We start from the raw sequence: 23,550 nt of genomic DNA, 5'->3' as shown, positions 1-23,550 counted from the left end.
ACTATCTTTACCTTCTTTATTGAATCTGTAACAAAGATGATTAATACATCCGATGAAACTGCCACTATCTTTAACACCTTCTTTATTGAATATGTAACAAAGATGATTAATACAAACCCTCCCCAGCTAATAATTCTGATCACTCTGTCCTACCTCCTAGTTCCAACTCTTCTAAAGCCTTTTCTTTTCAACCTGTATGCAATACTTATATCAAATCTCTACTCTCCAAACTAAAACCTTGCTCTACTTCTGCTGATAACATTCTTTCCTACTTCCTCCAGTTAGCAGCTGATACTGTTGCTTTTCCTGTATCCATCTTGATCAACCACTCTATCTCGGAGACTAAAGTTCCATCTATCTGGAAAGAATTTTACACATTACCTATCCACAAAGTAGGTAATTCCAAAGAAATCTCTAATTTTAGGCCTATAGCCTAGTTACTTGAAAAATGCACACACAAGCAAACTCTGCACTACTTAGTTCAGGAAAACCTACTTACTCCTACTAAGCATGGTTTCCGCCCAAAACACAGTACCACCACTGCTCTTATCTCTGTTACCAACACTATTTCCCTGGCTCGTGATAACAACAAACTTGTCTCCTGTTTATTTCCAGACCTTTCTAAAGCCATATTCTTAAATGAAATACATTCCTTAATAAAATTTTTATCCTTGGATACAATTCTGAAAGGGGAGATAAATTGTCCCTTCACAATGCCCTTTCTTCTTCTTTTTTTTTGAAAGAATGAGCACTGTGAAACTGTAAGTAGCTGTTGGAAAACTCCTGTTCTTTTATATGATGAACTCATAACAGCTGTCAGCTTTATTCTTGTATAATACATCAAGGAAGGAGATACTCACATGTTGAATGTTAAAAGAGAATTTCAAAGAGGAAGTAGTAGAACCAAGATGTTGAAAAATTGGTTAAGTACATCCAAGCCTTCACTGCAAACAATAAAAATATCATCCAGGAATGTAAGATATAATCAAATTAAGGGCCATAACTCACTGTTCTCTGGAAACAAGTGCTCCCAGTGGTACAAAACCAGATTGGCAAAAGTGGGAGCACAGCCTGCCCCCTTTGTTACTCCAGAAGATAGCTTAAAATATTCATTCTCAAATATAAAAAAAGTTGTTGCTTAGAGCTTAGTCCATCATAATGCAAGTAATATTGATGTCCTGTGGAGACATTGGTGTGTTAGTTAAACCAATGTCTCAGAACCATTTAAGTCCAATGGATTGTGGAATAACTAGTCCTTGACATCCACAGTGATCAAAATATCACTCTGCTGATACTGTAAATTCCTGACTTTACTAAGGAAGAGCCAAGAGTCTTTTAGGATGGTAGAAACAATTTGTGGAGAAATGTTTTAGTTTTTGGTCAACAAAAATAGCTAGTGGTTCTGTCTTGGAACCACCTGCAGATATAATAGGTCCAATTAAAGGATTAACTCTGTCCTGATGACTCTTGGGTATATCAAAAATTATAGGAATGCATGGTTTCTTCATGGTCAAAAAAGTGGTATTCCTCCATTGAGGAATAAAGGACCGTAATGATGAATGAAGTCCATCACATATACCAACTTACTAGGTATGGATGCTGCCATCTTTAAGAAAATAGGATGTCAGTTTGCAACATGAGGGTGTTAGAAGGTAATTTTTCAGAAAGTTATTTTCATTTGTTACACGGTGATTTATTTAAAGTAAAAAGCAGGTTTTGTTACAGGGTGGGGTTTGGGGGATGGTTATTTATTTAAGAGTTAGAGATTTTAGTAGAGTTGGGGATGCATTCATTATGTGTATTTTGGTGAAATTTTATAGGTTTATACTAAGGGTGATGTGCAGAGCTGTAGTAACTACAGAGGGTTTAAACTGATCAGTCACAGTATGAAGTTATGGGAAAGAGTAGTGGAAGCTAGGTTAAGAAGGGACGTGATGATTAGTGATCAGCAGTATGGTTTCATGCCGGGAAAGAGCACTACAGATGCGATGTTTGCTCTGAGAGTGTTGATGGAGAAGTGCAGAGAAGGTCAGAAGGAGTTGCATTGTGTTTTTGTAGACTTAGAGAAAGCATATGACAGGGTGCCTAGAGAGGAGTTGTGGTGTTGTATGAGGAAGCCGGGAGTGTCAGAGAAGTATGTAAGAGTGGTACAAGATATGTACGAGGGTAGTGTGACAGCGGTGAGGTCTGCAGTGGGAGTGACAGATACGTTTAAGGTGGAGGTGGGATTACATCAAGGATCAGCTCTGAGCCCTTTTTTATTTACAGTGGTGATGGACAGGTTGACAGACGAGATCAGACAGGAGTCCCTGTGGACTATGATGTTTGTAGATTACATTGTGATATGTAGTGAGAGTAGGGAACAGGTGGAGGAGACCCTGGAGAGATGGAGATATGCTCTAGAGAGAAGAGGAATGAAGGTCAGCAGGAGTAAGGCAGAATGTGTGTGTGTGAATGAGAGGGAGGATAGAGGAATGGTGAGGATGCAAGGAGTAGAGGTGGCGAAGGTGGATGAGTTTAAATACTTGGGATCAATAGTTCAGAGTAATGGTGAGTGTGGAAGAGAGGTGATGAAGAGAGTACAGGCAGGATGGAGTGGGTGGAGAAGAGTGTCAGGATTGATTTGTGACAGACGAGTACCAGTAAGAGTGAAAGGGAAGGTCTATAAGAGGGTAGTGAGACCAGCTATGTTATATGGTTTGGAGACAGTGACATTGACAAAAAGGCAGGAGTTAGAGCTGGATCTGGCAGTTAAAGATGTTAAGATTTGCACTGGGTGTGACAAGGGTGGACAGGATTAGGAATAAGTATATTAGAGGGTCAGCCCAGGTTGGAAGGTTTGGAGACAAAGCCAGAGAGGCAAGATTACATTGGTTTGGACATGTGCTGAGGAGGGATGCTGAGTATATTGGGAAAACAATGCTAAGGATGAAGCTACCAGATAATGGGAAAAGAGGAAGGCCTAAGATAAGGTTTATGGAGGTGGTTGGTGTGACAGAGCAAGATGCAGAGGACAGGAAGAAATGGAAAAAGATGATCCGCTGTGGCGAGCCCTAATGGGAACAGCTGAAAGATGATGATGATGATACTATTAATGGATTGTTTGGTCATAATGTGTGATGAAGTAAACATCTCATTTCTTTGATAAACTTACAGAAAACTTGGGTTGAAAGGCCATGCAGATTTGCTTTTTTGTTGATCTAAGAATTGTCAGCTGTTTTAGCAGTTATTCTACAGGATCTGTGTGGTGAGAGAAAGGCCTGATAATGTAATGGCTACTAGTGGCTGTTTATAGGTGAGAGACTTTATCCCTGTCTTATATTTGCTTTTATGGCAGCACTGAATTAGGGCAGGTTTGATTCTTTAAATGTCTAAACCTTTCAGGGAAGATTTGGGTTACTTAGTAGTACTTTTGTGTGCTTTCTTTGTAGACTGTGTCCCAGCTGATGTTATTAGGTTAAAGTTAAGCTTTAGCTTCAAGTTTTTTTTTTTTTTTTTTTTTTTTTTTAAAGAAACATTCCCTGGGTTTTCACAGGCTTATTTCATTTGTATGGCCCGCCCAATTTAAATAGAAACCACCAATGATAGTGATATTAGTTGGGGAAAAAAGAGAGAATTTATTTATTTTTTATTCATTTAACATTTGTTTGACGGGAAAGTCTGACTTGGAACAAAGCCAATTTTCAGTGGAGGCTCTGGGAGAAACATTCCAGATGCATGTCTTTGTAACGTGGGAGGAAAAAAGAGGCACTCCAACAACAGCAGCAAAGGTTATCAGATCTGATGAAGTCTCTTTGAAGAGATGAAAGCGCTTACCTTTGTCATTTTGTTATTTTATTTAATTAATTTTTATTAAAAATTCTAGTCAGCCTTTGCTGCTGTTGTTGGATTGCCTCTTTTTTACAAGTTTGGTTATTTTTTGGCTCCACATATTTGTTGGATTTTTAACATGGGAGGATACTAGAGCACCCAGAGGAAACCCACACGGACGTAAGGAGGACATGCAGACTCTGCACAGAAGGCATCCCAGGCGAGAATTGAACTGGAGAATCTCTTGCTGTGAGGTGACAACACAATCTCTGCACCACTGCGCTATCATTGTCAACTTTCTTCATATTCTTAAACAGAAGTGTGGGAGTGTATGTGTGGGGTGGCATATGACTTTCGCATATAAAATTTAATGGGAGCACAGTTAAGGAGATTATATCACAATTTTTTCTTTAAGGTCTGAGACACTAACACACTGTTTTTGATAAAAAAAACAAAAACAATTAAAAGCACAAAAGGCTCCAAATTCTCTGAAAAAAGTGCTTACATCTTCTTAGTTACCAAAGATTTCATTCTACAGAAAACTAAATGAATCAAGTTTATTTAGACCTTAAAAGCCAGATGATTCTTCCACACAAATAAAACATAAACTCATTAATTAGACACAATAATTAATAAATAAAAACAGTGTTTTGCAAAATTGTGCAGGTAGAACCCAGTATATTAATGGAATATGTTAACAGTTTCCATTTCAAAGCACAGTTATAATTGACCTTATTAAGCTCTATTAAATCCATTCATCCACAACCCCATCTTTGCACATGGGGTCAGGTGTCACTTCAACAGTGACAATCATCTAGAGCCAAAGTGCACACCACTGGGGTAGGCTAGCATTTCAGCAATTGTTTTTCCATACCATGCCATTCAAACCTAGATTCAATTTAGAGTATCCTGTCGACCTACTGCTTGTCTTTAGTGTGAGAGGAAACCAGAGCACCCAGAGAAAACCTACATAAACACACAGAGGACATGCAAACTTTGCACAGAAGGTACCCCAGAGCATTTAAAGCCATTTACCATTGAAATTTTATTTTCTTATACGCATTGAATTACCTCCCCTTATGGTACAACTCTATACAGACACACATACATGTACACATTTACTTACATGGCTGACACACCTGCTAGCATTAGTTCTCCTGTGACTTCGTCATAGGAGGAGAAAATGGAGTACCAGATGAAAATCTAGACAGACACACAGTAAGCACAGGCAGGCTCTAATAGGTCAGAAGGAATTAAATTCATCGGAGGTTTTATAATGACTTCATAGTAGGAAGGCTGCAAATGTACTGTATGCATTTTTTATATTTTCCCGGGCATTTGATTCATTCAACCATATTAAACTAATATTTAAAACTGCAGAATTTACATATGAAACAGAAGTTAATAGTCTAATGGTTAACTGTTTAAATGATAGAGAATTTGCAGTTTATTAGTTTGTTTGTTTTTAACTTTCATAGAGCATTAGTTCACATGGACTTGTTTCAGACTTAGCTCAAGAGACTATCTGATTAAGTTACTTGTTCAGAGTCACACAGAAGGCAAATGGAAGCTTAGGGAATCACGATAAAGGATAAAAAAAATAATTAATTAATTCCATACTGAGCAACAGGAGGTAAATGAATCTCCCTTGCTTCCTGAGGTCTGTTAAAGCAGGAAATTACTTGCTTCCTGAGGAATTTTTCCCCAACTCGTCTATTAAGGGTGCACTTTTTATGATTTGCAGCATGTCATAAATGGTACAAGTTAAAAAATGCAAACTGAGCGTTTTTCACTGGACTTTGGGCTACATATTGGGAAATTTAATATATTTTTTACTTGATAAAATGTATTATTATTATGGTCAAACAAAGCATTATATTTATGTAAACGTGTATGATAGACTTTATAAATGATTGAGTAAACTATTTTTCTGTACAATAGCTTTCCATCAATGTATGATTTGACTGTGTAGCACTCTGCTATTTTGTGATATTGCACACTCAACACAAATTTTATGCATCTATCCATCCACAACCCCTTTTTCCCATTTTTGCACATGGGGTCAGAGTGTCACTTCAACAGTGACAATCATCTAGAGCCAGGGTTTACACCACCAGGCTTTGCAGTGGTAGTTCTTCCACATTACAGACTCACACTCACACGTATGGCAAATTTAGTGTGTCCAGTCCACCAACTGCATGTCTTTGAAGTGTGGGAGGAAACCGGAGCACCCAGAGGAATCCCAGGTGAACACAGGAGGACATGCAGACTCCGCACAGAGGACACCCCAGCTGAGAATCGAATTGGGGAACCTTTTGCTGTGAGATGACAGTGCTATCCTCTGCACCACTGTGCTGCCCTTCGAATTTTCACAATATTTCAGCACAGCAATATTAATCTGCAAAACTGTGCATATTAGATGGCAACTGTGAGTAGCTAAATTATGTACTTTAACGTTGAGTATAAGATGACAGTATTTTTTTTCACCTATAGGCCACACAACCTTTGCAATATTTAATTCTAATATGCAAATATAGCTAACATTTATAATTGCATTAATAAAAAATTATGTTGATTGCTTAAGATTTTTACAAGCCACAGTGATGGTTTTACTCTGTACTTAAATTATGCCAGCTTTTACCACCTTGCTAGCTTTTTTAAGTTATTGCTAGTATTCATAATAGAGTTGCTACCTGTCCAATTTTTTCTGGGCTATCCAGAAATCAAAATGATAGTCTGGTAGTCTGGAAAGCACTGTAGAAATGCCAGTATTTTACTAAAAATGCAACCTTTTTTATGAAAAGTGTCAGTAATATGATGGGCGGAAGTCTGAGACTTGATAAAAACAGAAACAAAAGGAGGCATTCTGCCTTCTAATGACTGACTTCTTGATGTCAGAAATGGGCAGAAAAGTGGGCAGAGTAGGTAGAGAAATGATCATATTGAAACAGGTCTGTGGGAGGTTCAAGGGGTGTGGTTTTGCTCCATTTTTTGCCAAAGTGAAAGGTGGAAACCCTAATACATAACTATGGTGGAAAAAAGCAACGTTTTATTACTCGGATATGTATATACCGCACACATCCTTTTGATATCATTATCATTGGTTGTGTACATGGGTGAATACTGCTTTTTTGCTGACAAGTCCACTAATACTTTACTGGAAAAAAGATGACAAAGTATGTCATTCTCCATAACTTTTTAAGGTCTTTGAAGCCACAGGGTTTGTATATGTTACCTAACCATGTTATTATTTGAAATTGGCTTCCAGAAGATGTCATGCACTGGAATACTTTTGCTTCCCTTCTTGAGATATTACCATTAATTTTGCAAATACTGTTAGCACTTAGTGCAGGACAAACAAAGCTATATAGCTCAGGATGTGTGCGAGGTACCCACCTCTTTTTTTGCCATTTTTATACCACCATCCCTATATAATATAAGACAAAAATATGAAAATATATTTTCCAGAAGCTCTGCCAGCCGTCCTTAGTAGTCCTTGAAAATATCATGATGCATTTTTCACACCACAGATACACAAAATCAAGCTAACATGGAGATTACACAACTGCTATTACCTCAGATACTATTTTAAGCTATTACCATTAAAGTGCTCACATGTTTTACTCTTTTTCCTTTCCCTGCATCTGTCTGACTTGTCCCATATCCCTTAAAATGGCCAACGCCTCTTCAGGGCTGGATAGGGTTGCCACCTCTCCATTTTTTTTCTGGACTATCCGGAAATCAAACTGATTCTCTGGTAGTCCGGAAAACAATGTACAAACTCTGGTATTCTGTTTCAAAAAGGAAACAGACTATCGGAGTTTGTAAATTGGCTGATTTACTATGCTTTTTTACAAAAAAGCATAGTAAATCAGCCTAAAGCAGGCAGCAGGAATGGAAAAAGGGGGTGTTTCCCACCAGCTGTTGTCATCATGACCACGAAATGGGTGGGATGTGTGGATGGGAGAGGGGTGGGATGGGTGGGGTTACTGGTGATGTGAGGGGGTGTGGCTTTACTTCGGTTTCCACCATTACAAAAGGTGGCAACCCTAGGGCTGGATTCAGTGGAATACTTGTATTAAGTTCCGGATATATATCTCTGCTTGAACATCTCCAACCCATTCTGCTTGGAGAACAAGTGAATATATATCCGGGACTTAATACAAGTATTCCATTGGAGCCAGCCCTAAAGAGGCATAGGCCGTTTTAAGGGATATCACTTGGCTGTACCCAGAAATTGTGTCATTCTAAAGCCACTCTTTTAAAAGATATAGAATGTCATGAAGACGATGATTGGTTGAGCCCTCTTGAATGAAGTGTTTTGGTGAATCAGTTGATTTTGTAGAACACGTAGCTCACAAATCCTAAGTCAAAGGGATATACACCTTTTTAAGAACATTGATTGGCTAGATGTAAAATATCTTGTATATTGAGAGACTACTACTAAGGCAATGAGTGGTGGAGTCTCTTTTTTTAAATGGACTATTTTTTATGAATGATTTAGATCTGAAGAAGGGTGAATCAACACCCAAAAGTGCTTATATTTTATTTGGCTGTTGAGGTTCTACTTTTTATGATAGTTTCCATGGTGATAGTGCTGTTTTTATTGGTATATTTTGTTTCTTCGGTACAGCATCTATCTTTAGTAGTCATTCATCCACTGTTGTTTATAATATATATATATATATATATATATATATATATATATATATATATATATATATATATATAATGTATGTATGTGTGTGTGTAAAATAACGGGCACAGTATTATATTTTAGCTCAGTGCTGACAGATACATACAGTTCAACCTGTTATTCACCTCCTGCTACACACATGCACATGCCTACTAGTTGCAGTGACTTCATTGACTATGTAAGCCTCAGATGTCTTGTGATTAAATGAATGAATGAATGAATAAATACAAAAGTAATAGGCACAATATATAGTGCAAACCACCAATGGTTTGCCAGAGAACCACACATTCTATAAGGAACAGACAAAAAAAAGTGAGGCCATATTGAAAACATTCTGCAAAATCAGGAATGGCCGCACATGCTGTCACTATACACACAGTATACTCAGTGCTGGAAGACAGTTTCAAGTTCCAGGCTGTGGATCTAACAATGTTCCTAGCTTCGCTTGATAATTCTTGACAACTTCTATAAGCTGAAATAATAGTCCTGTCACATTTCTTCTAAATGTAGAAAGCATTCTTTTCAGGGGGGGGGGCTACTTATCACAGTGGTTACCATACCTAATTGGAAGCACGTACTTTAAAAACAGAAGTGTAATTGGCTACTGAACTGTGCATCTTTAAACTGGAGCCAGAACAGCCAGAACAACAGTGCCATTCCTCTGGGGTCTATATTAAATCATTGAATGCTTAAAAAAGCAAACGATTTATCGAACCCATGTAAACGAAAGCTTACAATCTCGAATGCTTAGAACAGCGTTTTTTTTTTCCCCAAGGGAAAAAAAATCGCTGTTCCACAAAAAAAAAAAAAAAAAATTGTAAAACATTACATAAACTGGGGGGCTTCACCCCCCACACCCCCGTACTTAAATATACTAACTCCAAGATCGCACTGCAGTCACGAAAATGGCAAAGTAACGGAAGTGGCCAAGTGATTTCTTACCCAGGGAAAGAATTTGCTTATATGCCGTTTCACTATTTTGCCTTTTTGTGCTGTCATGTTCGATCAAGACACATTCAAAAGAATGCGTCTTCGATCATTTAATAGGAACCCTTCCTCTGAATGCCACCAATGGATTAAAAAGTTATTTTTTTTTAAGCAAAGATTTCAAAATAACTTATCACAGAATGGAAACAAGATGTAAGGGCATTGTCAGTAGTAGTTTTTGTATTTGTGGATATAACTGCCTGAAGATGTAGTAATCACAGAGGTACATTGTGGAAGTAGGGTCCATAAAATTGCATTTTTGAAATTTTCTTATTGTACCAGTATACGTTTTAGTGCACTTACAGATCATGTACTAAGTCAGAGGTGTAGCGTAGTTTGTCATTTTTATGTCCAGCATTTAACGTAACAAAATCTCAGGAGTCAAGGGAATTTTCCTGTACAGATGAGTATGTCCTTATATGACAACTCAGATTTTTTGGAGTATGGTGCTTGCATCTTATGTGCTAACTACCAGATTATCATGGTGTACTGCATATAAAATGATAAACAAATGGAATTCCTTAACACAGGTGGGTAATACAGGGCCGATTGCTTAGCCCTTATCTGTTCTATTTACATGTTATGAGCTTGCCATTAAGCAACTTCATTTTTCATTGCTTTTACTCCAGTCATACAAAGCTTGGCAAAAACTTCACCAGAGGTATTGATGAGGACAGTTTGTAGGAACATTTTAAACTTAAGTATGACCGAGCACATTAAAATAATTTGCATATCTTTGTAAACCAAACTAATTCTATGAGAGTTGGGAGATGCATGTACAGTTTAGCACCGTGTGCACTTTTAATAGTCTTACCAAAATGATACAGGACTTCAAAGATGTTGGAGTTTATCTTTGTCTTGTTAGTCATAAGTATAAATGTATATAAACGTGTTTTTTGTGCTATTGTATCTTGTATTTGATTTACAGAAAACTGACTGAAAAAAGATAGTAGGACAGTGAGTAGAATACAGAAGGACTTTCCATGTAACTGGTGTACCCCAATAGAGTAGGCTTTCTATAGGGGATTTGGGGAAAATATAGTTGTGGCTTCAGGACTATATGGTACAGTTATGAGAGGAAGGTGAATATGGACAATAGAGAAACTCTAGTTTACAGCAGATATGAAAAGTTAAACTACCTTTTACAGCAATCTGTGTATTCCATCAGTTTTTGTTGACCACATGCACTAGACATTACCGGAATTTGTTTAATATAAAGTGGTGTAGAATTGTGACTGCTTTGACTGCCTTAACTTTATCAACATACACACCTGCTTTGACTGCCTTAACTTTATCAACACACACACACACACACACACACACACACACACACACACACACACACACACACACACACACACACACACACTCACACTCACACTCATACACACACTCACACTCACACTCATACACACACTCACACTCACACTCATACACACACTCACACTCACACTCATACTCACACTCACACTCACACTCACACGCTCACACACACTCTCACACTCACACACACTCTCACACTAACACTCACACTCTCACACTCACACACACTCTCACACTCACACTCTCACACACTCTCACACACTCACACACACTCTCACACTAACAATATTTTTATGTTGGTGTCATAAGTCAGGTATTCATCTATTGATTTCTTGTTAATAGCCATCTTCCAGCAGATGATTTGCTTGGAGACAGATTTTATGAGCACGACTGGGACAAGGTCGCTAATATTGATGTAAGTACAAAAAAAATCAAAATGTGACTAGTTTAAAATGAAGAAGCAGAACCTGAGTGGTTTCTTTAAGTAGTAATATGAAAATAGATTAGTTAGGCATATTTTATACATGCCAAGACATACTTTTTATGTTAATTATTTACTTATTTACTTTTGTACATACATTTTTTAAAATTGCTGTGAAAGACATAAAATGAAGTTACCATTGTCTTTTTTCTGCTGTGGACTGCAGTAGTATTACCTTCCTTGACTGTGTACTCCAGTGCTACCTCTATCTAACGTGGATGCAAATGGATCACTAGACTGGACTGATTGATCAGGCAGCAGCTCACCTTGTTTGTTGTCAGTCAGTGTCAGTGCTTCTGTGTGTTGGACTTACTGCTGTTGACAGTAAGAGACTGACCGTGTGCAAGTGTCTAGCTGAGAGAAGAGCTGATCATGATCCTTGCCGAGTATTGTTATTTAGTAACAGGAAAAACATCTGTGTTGAAAATCATTTTCAGATTTCATATCTAGTTTGTCATCATACCTGTCAATCTGGAAACATCAAAAATCTGTACAAAGGCCTGTGAAAGTAGGTAGAACTGGCCAAAAATCTCTATGCTGCTTAGCATAAAATCTGATGTCAATCTTCACATAATTCTTGATAGTGGGCTCTGTTACGATCCTCTGAACCAACTCAGCTGTTATTTCAGCTCGCACCTTCCAAAAACTCTCAAGCTAAGCTCTACCTACAATGCTCCTCACCAAATTACGCCAGATGTCATTTCCCACTTCGTAGTGCCAGATGCATTCAATCCAGTCTCTCAAGCTTTAGCTTTATTTCAAACTGTAAGTCAGATTTTTCTTATTATCCAATCTCTAAATTTTGTCTTTTGTCTCTTTCTATACTACCCTATTCCTCTCGATATCCTTCTGTGTGTGCGTAAGTGTGTTTACTTCTCTCATTTACCGTTTGGTAGTCTCAAGTGACATTGTTGGTACATTTTCCCCTTTTACCTTTGGGTAACATATTATACCATCATTGGTAGTTTTCCTTTTTCCCTTTTTCTGATGCTTTAAAAAAATCTTTCCTTATTCTAAAGTGTGTGTGTGTGTGTGTGTGTGTGTGTGTGTGTGTGTGTCAGTGAGTATCTGTGTATAAGGTCATTTTACTTTTGTCATATGGCTGGCAAACCCTCTAAAGGTACCTCTGGCTTCAAGAGGTGCCAAAGGTGTGGTAGAAAAATGCCTAATTCAGATGGACACACACTGTGTGTGTGTATTGTTTTGGTGTGGTCCATCTGCAGGAAGACTGTGCAATCTGTCATGGGTTCAGTTCCAGAACCCTGACAGAGCGCACGAATAAGTTAATATTGAAAGGCTTTCTTACCTCTGAATTTGAAGAGGCAATATCTGGTCCAAAGACAGAAGCCAGTTCCTCCTGTTTGTCAACCTCTTTCTCTAGACCAAAAAAGCAGAGTTGCACAGTTCCAACAGTTCCCTCGGAACTGCCTTCTGAATTGACCAAGTCTCCCACTGTGCCGACAGTCTCCTTGACACAGGTGGGCCAAGATTCTCATCCCCCAGTGCTGTCAGCACCAACCTCTTCAGTTCCAGCATTAGTGCTGACAACTCTGCCTTTGGTACCAGTGGATCTTTCAGTACTGAAGGACCCTTAGGTAATAGTTTTACCTCATACTACCTACCCCCCCCCCCGCAATAGATCCATTTGAGGATCATCCACCCTGCCCTTTTTTGGAGAGACTGCCACCAAGGTCTCAGTCTGCCTCCTTGGTTCGGTCCACCAAGAGTCTGTCAGAGTCAGATATTATGAGACTGGTGGACCAACTCCTGACGGCGAGGGGATTACCTCCGTCTGTGGTTCCTAGCCTTGTTAGCTCTAGAACCTTGCCTTCTTCTACCCCCATCTATAGTCCTCCAACTCCTGCTGAGATTTTGGAGACCCTGGTGGTGACCTTTCCTGCTTTGACTGTTTTGGTGTGGGTAGAGCTCATTCTCTGACACCGATAGTTACCCGGAGTTCTGCCAGTTCCTTGGAATCAGAGACCTCCTGGTGTCGGGGCTTCATTGTCTATTCTGGGGGGGCAGAGTTTGACTTTGATTCCCCTCAATGCATTGGTATATGTAAGCTTGGCCCTGGCTTCTTAGTCGGGGCAGACCTCCTCGGTGCATGATGGGACCACGGTTCCAAAGGAGTCTATTGTGGTTCCAGGCTTCCTTCCCTGTATGGGGAGACCTGCCTTCCAGGCTGTGGAGAGGGCCTTGTCCATTGCAGCCAAACAGTCTATGCCTTCCCAGTCAGACCAAATATAGTGTCCATCCCTTTGACCGGAGCTTCTGCCAGTCTCTGCCCTGGGACAGAAGGCACAAAAGTCTCATGACTAGCTCTCTCAGGTTATGTCATCTTTGGCAACCTCTCTGGAGCACCCCACCAAAGAGGTACCTTAGAAGAAAAAGTTTGAGGAAGCACTTGGACTCCCCTGAAGAGTTCTTCACAGAAGATACTGATTTCAATGAAGGGGAAGGTTCCCCTAAGTCACCCCTGAAGATGTTTCCTTTGGGGACATCCGAGAAATCTTTAAGCAGAGGGGTGGCTGGACTACTGTTCAACTTTCCTCAGAGGAATCAGTATACCTAGAGGCTTTTTGTGCCCAGCCCTCTACCTCTTGGATTTCTCCATCCACTGATGATCTTGAGTTGATTGTTCAGCAGGCCTGGAAGATACCTAACACTATAGAGCTGATCCCGAAGAGGCCTGACCGAAATCTCTCTGCCACTATAGATGCGCAACATTGGGCCAAAGCTATTCCTGTTGACACCATGGTGGTTGCTGCAGCCATTAAAAAGTAGCTTGCTGATGAAAGTCCTACTATCAATCCTCCTAACAGTGAGTCTAGGATGATGGATAGATTTGGGAAGTACGTATATGCTTCATTGAACTTCGCTATCAGGTCCTTGAACTGTATGGCACATTTTACCTGGCTTCAGAGATCTGATTGAAGAGCTTCTAGTAGATACTCTTTCAGGAGCAGTAGCTGAAGGAGTTCAAGACAAAGTTGCTTCTCAGCTCGCCACCCTAGAATCAATCTCCAGTTATTCCATAAGGCTCATTGCTCATACTGCTGAAGGATGACAAGAGCAATGGTTTCAGGTGTAGCCATCAGGAGACACCTGGATATGCTTTTGTGAGTTCATGGAGCCATTTATGTCTTCTTTCATCGGTGCTCTGTTTGACGGTTCATCCGTGTTTGGCCCCAAAGTTAAAGAGACTCTAGCCAGATGTTAGAAAGATGGGAAGACCCTTTCTGCCATGGCCGTATGCTTTTCCACTTCTCAGTGGCCTTGTTATAAGAATCAGAGAAGTGGTAGGTTGTGGTTCAGAAAGACCCAAGGACCTTTGCAGAACTCGCTTGGCAATGACTTCTCCTGAGGCAGAGGGGGGAGTAGCAATGGAAGATGCTGTTCAAGAGGCAGGAATAGCGTGTAGAATCAGGGGTCCAGAGACTGTTTCCCAGGTAACTCCTATCAGCGCTCCTGAGAGGAGGCCAGATTGCCTTCCTCTGGAGATAGTGGGGGGACGGTTATCCCTGCACCAGTCTGCCTGGCTAGAATTAACGACAGACAAATGGTTGCAGAAGCTCATTACCAGAGGTTACAACATCCCCCTTTCAGAAGAACCAAAAAGACCAAGAAGAATCCCGGACATTCCACCCAGTCACAGGGAAGCAGCAGTCTTAGAATTTTAAAAACTGCTCGACAGAGTCATCCGAGCAGTCCCACCAGACCAGAGAGGATCCAGAATTTACTCAAGATTCTTTTTAGTGCCAAAGAAAACAGGGGACTTTGGAACATAGTCAGTTGAATGAATTAGTTCAATGAACCAAATTCCGGATTGTCTGGGTTTAGTCCATTCTTCTGTGTGTGGAAAAAGACATTTGGATGTGCTCAACAGATCTTCAGGATGCATATTAACCACATAAAAATGGACAAGCGGTCCAGAAGATTATTACACTTCTGGCTGGGAGCCAGTCACTATCAGTTCAGAGCACTGCCCTTTAGTCTCACCACAGCCCCCCAGGGTGTTCACTAAATGTATGGCAGTGGTAGCAGCCCATCTCAGACTGCCAGGATTCTGAGTATTTCCATACTTAGACGACTGGCTCCTTATTACTCCCACTGGGCATCATCTCCTAAAGACATGAGATTACACTCTTCTTTTTTGCTGTAGGTTAGGAATCACTATAAACTATGAAGAATCCCATCTAGAACCATCACAACAACTGGAATTCATTGGAGCTATGCTTGACACAGTCACCGGCTTTGCATCACTTCCACTAGAAAGGCTCCAAAGGATCAGATCACAAGGGACCCAGATCATTCTAAGCAAGAAAGTAGCAGCAAGACTCATTCTATAGGCTGTAGGATCAATGGCAGCCTCTGTCACTCTAGTTCGCCTTGCCAGATATCACTTGCGAATTCTTCAATGGCTTCTGGCTTCCCAGTGGTCCTTACCGAATCAACCAACGTCCCATCTGATTTTGATCACCAGTCGTTGCAAGGAAGATCTAAGTTGGTTTCTTCACGCCGGTGAGATATTATCAGGCTGTCCCTTTGTCACTCCTCGGGTCTACTTCATAACATTGAAATTTCATAATGTTGAATTTCATAACATTGAGACCATAACATCGAAAATTCAAAACACTGAAAACCAAAAACATTGAAAACTCAGAACATTGAAAGTGTGCTTCATAAGATTGAAAACTACATTGCATAAGTAAATAAGATCCCCTTCACCTACAACACCACCTAACTAACAAACACACTTTCTACTATGTTTCTGCATGGGGACACCCCCCCCCCCCCCGTAAATTAAATACATCAACTCCAAGATCGCACTACAGTGGAAAAAAGTTAATTTCCTAATCTCAGTATATGGTGAGGTTAGTAACTTTTTTCATTGTAGTGCAATCTTGAATTTGGTATATTTAATTTACAGGGGTGTGCAGGGGGCTTGCCCCCCTGCAGAAACATGGGTTCCTATTACGTTATCGAAAGCATGAAACATTGAACACTACAAGATCGAACTTGTATGTTCGATGTTTCATAATTTCAAATACATAAAAAAAAAAACCAAAAAAAAAAAAAAAAAACCCCATAAATAAACTGTTGTAAGAAGGGAGGCAAGCTCCACTGCACTCCCCACAACCCCCGCTCTTTAAATATAGCAACTCTTAGATTGTACTATAGTGCAGAAAGGGAATATATCCCTTTACTGCACTGTAGTGCAATCTATGAGTTGGTATATTTAAAGAGCGGGAGGTGTGGGGGGTGCAGGGGGCTTGCCCCCCTGCTTACAGCAGTTATTTAACTGTTGACATTTTTTTTTCTTTTTTTTTTTTTAGTTCGAATTGCTGAAACTTCGATTAAATTACTGTTTTGAAGTTTCAGCAATTTGATAATGTAATAGGAACCCCAGAAACGTAGTAGTGTGTTTGTTAGTCAGGTGTTGTTATAGGTGGAGAGGATGTTATGTATGCATTGTAGTTTTCAATGTTATGAAGCACACTTTCAGTGTTCTGAGTTTTCAGTGTTTTGGGATTTAGATGTTTGGGTCTTAGAGTTATGAAATTCAACGTTATGAAATTTCAGTGTTATGAAGTAGACCCCCCCCCCCTCCTCAACCCCAAGCCATAGCGACCATGGACACATCCCAGATAGGGAGGGGGGGGTGACATTATCTGGGGAAAGACAGTCCAAGGCACTTGGTTCCAGCTAGAGGCCAGCTTGCATATCAATGTCCTAGAGATGAGGTTGGTGCTCTTAGCATTGTAGGCATTTCAACACACCCTCCCAATGGGAACATTTGCAATATAGACAATATGTCAGTAGTCTCGTACATCAACAAGCAAGGGGGAACCAGTTCCTACCTTTTTTGCCGAGAAGCACTCAGAGTTTGGCAATGGGCGATTTCTTCCAACTGCTTTCTGATAGCAGTGCACATTCTGGGGAGCTCCAATGTGATTGTGGGCAAATTGTGCAGAACCATCCTCATGCCTCATGAGTGGTTTCTCAATCCAGTGGTGGCTGACAAGATTTTCCATCACTGGGGCTAACCTTGCTGCAACCTGTTCACGTCCCGTCTGAACAAGTGCAGCAGTTACTTTGCCCTAATCCCCCCCCCTCTGGGAGCCACCCAGAGAAGCTGTCCTTCATGATTGGCCCCCAAGTCTATTTTATGCCTTTCCACCGATTCCACTATGTCAGTTTCTAAAGAAAGCCAGCAGGTCAAAGAACAGAATAATTCTCATTGCCCTGTTCTGGCCTCGACAAGTCTGGTTTCCCTTCCCATGGCCTCATCTGCTTCAGAAATACTGGATACTGGACCCAGCTCCACACCTATTGTCCCAACTTAGGGAATAGTTCATCTGAATCTACGACATCTCAAGCTCACTGCATGGATTTTCCAGTTCCCATGATTGCCAGGCATTCTTCCCTCACTTCCCCAGTACAACGCATCATTCTAGCCCACCACAAACCTTCAACTAGAAACTTGTACCATAACAAGTGACTAACGTTTACTAAGTGATTGCTAGACTGTAATCTTGCCCATATTCAGCACCTGTTGGTAAAGTTTTTAGACTTCTTAGCCTTACTCTATGAGTTTGACTCATCAGCCTGTACGATTCTGATGCATCTGGCTGTGATTTGTAACTTTCATATTGGCTTCAGTGGTTCATCACTTCTGTCACATAAACTCTGTAAAGCCTTTTTGAAAAGAAACTTAATGCTCAGACCTCCATATAAAGAACCCTCTGCCCTATGGGATTTGAATTTGGTACTGCAGTGTATTACTTCTCCTCCTTTTGAACAGTTAGAAACGTGTGACTTAAAATACTTTTCCTGGAAAACCTTCTGCCAGGAGAATATCAGAAATACAGGCCTTGTCCTGCAAACCCCCCTATTTGATATTTCATAAGGACAGGGTCTCCCTCCGGACAAATCCTTCCTTTTTACCAAAGGTTGTTTCCGAGTCAAACTTCAGTCAGGCTTTACATCTCTCAGACTTTTTTCCCAATTTTTCTAATAAAGGAGAACACTGTCTACGGGGAAGGCATTCCCGAAGGCAGGAAGAGAGGAGGAAGGTTAGGAGTATAGTACTGCGGGTAGGAACTTTGAATGTCGGCAGTATGACTGGTATAGAGAGAGAGCTAGCTGATATGATAGAGAGAAGGAAGGTTGATATATTGTGCGTGCAAGAGACCAGATGGAAGGGAAGTAAGGCCAAGTGTATAGGAGACGGGTTCAAATTGTTCTATCATGGTGTGGATGGGACAAGAAATGGGGTAGGGGTTATCCTAATGGAAGAGTATGCCAAGAGTGTTTTGGAGATGAAGAGAGTGTCTGATAGAGTGATGTTTATGAAGCTGGAAATTGATGGTGTACTGATGAATGTTGTTAGTGCATATGCTCCACAAGTTGGGTGTGCGATGGATGAGAAAGAAAAATTTTGGAGTGAGTTGAATGAAGTGGTGGTGAGTGTACCAAAGGGTGAGAGACAAGTGATTGGAGCGGACTTCAATGGGCATGTTGGTGAAGTGAACCGAGGGGATGAGGATGTGATGGGTAGGTATGGTGTTAAGGAGAGGAATGCAGAAGGTCAGATGATTGTGGATTTTGCGAAAAGGATGGACATGGCTTTGGTGAATACGTATTTTAAGAAGAGGGAGGAGCATAGGGTGACGTACAAGAGTGGAGGAAGATGCACACAGGTGGATTATATCCTATGTAGGAGGGTCAGCCTGAAGGAGATTGGAGACTGTAAAGTGGTGACTGGGGAAAGTGTAGTTAAGCAGCATAGAATGGTGGTCTGTAGGATGACGTTGGTGATCAAGAAGAGGAGGAGGAGTGTGAAAGCAGTGCCAAGGATTAAATGGTGGAAGTTAAAAAAAAGGGTGATTGTGAGGTGGAGTTCAGGGAATAGTTAAGACAGGCACTGGGAGGCAATGAAGAGTTACCAAATAGCTGGGTAACTACAGCAGAGCTAGTAAGGGAGACTGCTAGGAAGGTGCTTGGTGTGACATCTGGACAGAGGAAGGAGGACAAGGAGACATGGTGGTGGAATGAGGAAGTACAGGAGAGTATACAGAGGAAGAGGCTGGCGAAAAAGAAGTGGGATTGTCAAAGAGATGAAGAAAGTAGACATGAATATAAGGAGATGAGGCGCATGATGAAGAGAGAGGTGGTGAAGGCTAAGGATAAGGCATATGGAGAGTTGTATGAGAGATTGGACACTAAAGAGGGAGAAAAGGACCTGTGCCGATTGGCTAGACAGAGGGACAGAGCTGGGAAAGATGTGCAGCAGGTAAGGATGATAAAGGACAGTGAGGGAAATGTACTCACAAGTGAGGAGAGTGTGTTGAGTAGATGGAAAGAGTACTTTGAAGGGCTGATGAATGAAGAGAATGAGAGAGAGAAGGTTGGATGATGTGGGGATAGTGAATCAGGAAGTGAAGCAGATTAGCAAGGAGGAAGTAAGGACAGCTATGAAGAGGATGAAGAATGGAAAGGCTGTTGGCCCAGATGACGTACCAGTGGAAGCATGGAGGTGCTTAGAAGAAATGGCAGTGGAATTTTTTAACCAGATTGTTTAATTAAATTTTGGAAAGTCAGAGGATGCCTGAGGAGTGGAGAAAGTGTTTTGGTACCTATCTTTACAAATAAGGGTGATGTGCAGAGCTACAGTAACTAAAGAGGGATAAAATTGATCAGTCACAGCTTGAAGTTATGGGAAAGAGTAGTGGAAGCTAGGTTAAGAAGGGAGGTGATTATTAGTGATCAGCAGTATGGTTTCATGCCAGGAAAGAGCACTACATATGCAATATTTGTTCTGAGAGTGTTGTTGGAGAAATACAGAGAAGGTCAGAAGGAGTTGCATTGTGTCTTTGTGGACTTAGAGAAGGCATATGACAGGTTGCCTAGAAAGGAGTTGTGGTATTGTATGAGGAAGTCGGGAGCGGCAGAGAAGTATGTAAGAGTGGTATAGGATATGTACAAGGGTAGTGTGACATTGGTGAGGACTGCGGTGGGAGTGACAGATACGTTTAAGGTGGAGGTGGGATTACATCAAGGATCAGCTCTGAGCCCTTTCTTATTTGCAGTGGTGATGGACAGGTTGACAGATGAGATTTGACAGGAGGCCCCGTGGACTATGATGTTTGCAGATGACATTGTGATATGTAGTGAGAGTAGGGACCAGGTTGAGGAGACTCTGGACAGGTGGAGATATGCTTTAGAGAGGAGAGGAATGAAGGTCAGCAGGGCTAAAACAGAATATATGTGTGTAAATGAGAGGGAGGGTAGAGGAATGGTGAGGATGCAGGGAGTCGAGTTTGTAAAGGTGAATGAGTTTAAGTACTTGGGATCAACAGTTCAGAGTAATGGTGAGTGTGGAAGAGAGGTGAAGAAGAGCGTGCAGGCAGGGTGGAATGGGTGGAGAAGAGTGTCAGGAGTGATTTGTGACAGAAGGGTACCAGTAAGAGTGAAAGGGAAGGTCTACAAAGAGGGTAGTGAGACCAGCTATGTTATATGTGTTGGAGACAGTGGCATTAACGAAAAGGCAGGAGTCAGAGCTGGATGTGGCAGAGTTAAAGATGTTAAGATTTGCACTGGGTGTGACTAGGATGGAGAGGATTAGGAATCAGTATATTAGAGGGTCAGCTCAGGTTGGACAGTTTGGAGACAAAGCAAGAGAGGTGAGATTGCGTTGGTTTGGACATGTGCTGAGGAGGGATGCTGGGTATATTGGGAAAAGGATGCTAAGGATGGAGCTGCCAGGTAAGAGGAAAAGAGGAAGGACTAAGATAAGGTTTATGGATGTGGTGAGGGAGGACATGAAGGCAGTTGGTGTGAAAGAGCACGATGCAGAGGACAGGAAGAAATGGAAACAGATGAGCCGCTGTGGTGACCCCTAACGGGAACAGCCGAAAGATGATGATGACTGTCTACACTTACTAGATGTGCAAAGACAATTATGTTTCTACCTTTACAAAACATAGTATATTAGAAAATCCATCCAGTTATTTATTGCCTTTTCTTCAGTATCTTTAGGTAGTCCAGTATCTAAAGTTACCCTGGTGAAATGGCTTAAGGACTGTATCACATTTGTTTACAACAGAAGAGGACTCCACCCACCTGGAACCATAAAGGCACATTCAGCAAGAGCTATAGCAGCATCTCTAGTTTTTCATGCCAGAGCTTCTTGAGATGGTTGTGAAGATTGGGCGAAGATGGGTGAAGGCTGCCAGCCTAGCCAGATAGAATTTTGGAGATAATTCTGTCATCTGTAAATATTAATGTAAACCACAGGCTGTTGTTTTAAATGGTAAAAATAGTGTTACATGTGGAACTGGAAAATAATGTAACAGTGCACTCTACTGACCAGGTAAAGCAGGTTGTGACTTTTTGATGTTAAAACTCTGAGCCAATAATCTAGAGTGAGGCATCCTGCCTGTTGTTTTAAGGCCAGAGTTAATGGCCAGAATTTGCATGCATAAATGCCCTTTATTGCTCTGGTTTCTGCCCAGAGGTGAAGAATGTAAATGTAATTTCTTTTAGCCTGGGAACCCAGGGAAGTGTGAAGAATGATGTAATGTGAACCAGCAATGTGATTTTAAAAACAGAGAGAATCAGAGAGCATTAAGCATTTTTGTCTTGACCATCCAACTCACCAGCACTGTCTTGCTTTATATGTAAGTTTATCTTAGATTTGTGTTTTCTCTTAGAAATCGCTATAAACTAGAAAGCTTATACTGTGTTTTTCTGTGATATCAGAACTGTACTACTAAATTATTTTAAGTATTTCTCTGTGGTCTCTGACCTCTTGAATAGCACTGTGTAGTAAAAAGTATTGTCTTGTATTTTTATCATTTATTATTAAATAATTTAAAACCTTTCAACTGTGGCTGTTTTGTGTAGAGATAAGTTAAGCTCTAAGAGTACATTACATGTATATAGTGATCCTGTGCCAAGTCACTCTTATAAGCCTTGACTGTTTAGTTATACTACCAGTTGGATAATAATATTGCACAGTAATAATTGGACACCCTTTTAAGGGCCTTTGAGCAGCTGATGAATATTAGTGGGTGGTGGCAGCTGGTACTACCGTATAGTCTGGGAAAAAGGAGCACAGCTGGAGAACCTGTGCCAGCCTTCCCTAGGAGTGTCGGTGTGGTTGTATAAACTCTTCTCACAGAGTGTGTGTGTGTGTGTGTGTGTGTGTGTGTGTGTGTGTGTGTGTGTGTCAGCATGTCAGCTACTTGGGCAGGGACACGAAGCACTGGTTGGACAGAGAGGGTGCTGGAGGTTTTAGCTTGCCCACTAGGCTGAGATCTGAACCCTATAGCTGTGCCAGTGGGGAGTCTTACTGGGGACCTGGAGAGCAGGGGAGCGACCAGCCCCGGACTGACTGTGATCTCTGTGTGCTCTTAAGGGAAATTGCACTTTACTGTATGTATTGGTTATCCTTTCCTCCTATGTGAGACGCCCCTCACTGGTGTTATTGGTGAGGATCGAGGGTCCTTGATTGCTGGGCCAGGGCACTGGCATCACATATTAATTGTTTGGTAGTGGTGGGTTATCCACACCACATATTAATTGGTTGGCAGATACTAATTTACTTGTAGTGATTTGGGTAGAGTGAATTCCTGTAGATTGTGTACAGTGAGCTCTGAAGGTGTTTTGTATTCTAAATCAGCCACACAGTGAATACTTAGAGTTCAGATCACAATTATTTTATTTCTTTTGTTAGTTAGTCAGGGTGAGCAGGCAGCATGTCAGCAAAGGAGTATGGAAAGCTGACAAGAAGCCAGCTGGCGGAGATGTGCCAGGCTAGTGGACTGGTGCATAGAAACCTGACTAAGGCAGACCTGATTGCAGCCTTGATCACAGCTGCATCTGAAAACAGCATCCAGGTGGACAATCAGACTGGCAGTGGAGATATAATACCCTCAGAGAATGGACAGCTCAACCTTTCTGCAGAGGACTTAAAAATCCATCTGGAGCTAAAGAGACTTGAGTTGGAGGCCAGGCATTTGGAGATAGAAGCAGCTGAGAGACTGAGGAGTCTACAGGCTGAGGAGAATGAGGAACTGCTATGCCTGGAAGCTGAGGAAAAGGAGCGGCAGAGGAAGCATGAGAGGGAAATGCTGACGCATCACCAGAGTCATGGAGGTAACGGGGGAAGGGAGTAACTGGACCCCAGAAGCACAAACGCTCAGTAAATTTCTTCCACAGTTTAAAGAGGGAAATAATTTTGATA

At 41.0% G+C, this 23,550-nt stretch overlaps 1 protein-coding gene across 1 annotated transcript in view; it reads left to right on the top strand.

The window, feature by feature from the left end:
• SNAPC4 (small nuclear RNA activating complex polypeptide 4) overlaps positions 1-23,550 on the top strand; it is a 745,673-nt gene that overhangs the window by 303,881 nt on the left and 418,242 nt on the right. The window contains exon 9 of the mRNA XM_044058642.1: positions 11,159-11,231. Within this exon, the coding sequence (XP_043914577.1) occupies positions 11,159-11,231 (73 nt within the window). The remainder of the gene's footprint in view (positions 1-11,158; positions 11,232-23,550) is intronic.

Source organism: Protopterus annectens, chromosome 16.part0, assembly GCF_019279795.1.
Source record: "Protopterus annectens isolate FY-2018-M chromosome 16.part0, PAN1.0, whole genome shotgun sequence".
In the NCBI taxonomy this organism is placed as follows: domain Eukaryota; kingdom Metazoa; phylum Chordata; order Ceratodontiformes; family Protopteridae; genus Protopterus; species Protopterus annectens.
This window is presented reverse-complemented; position numbering and strand designations above follow the sequence as displayed.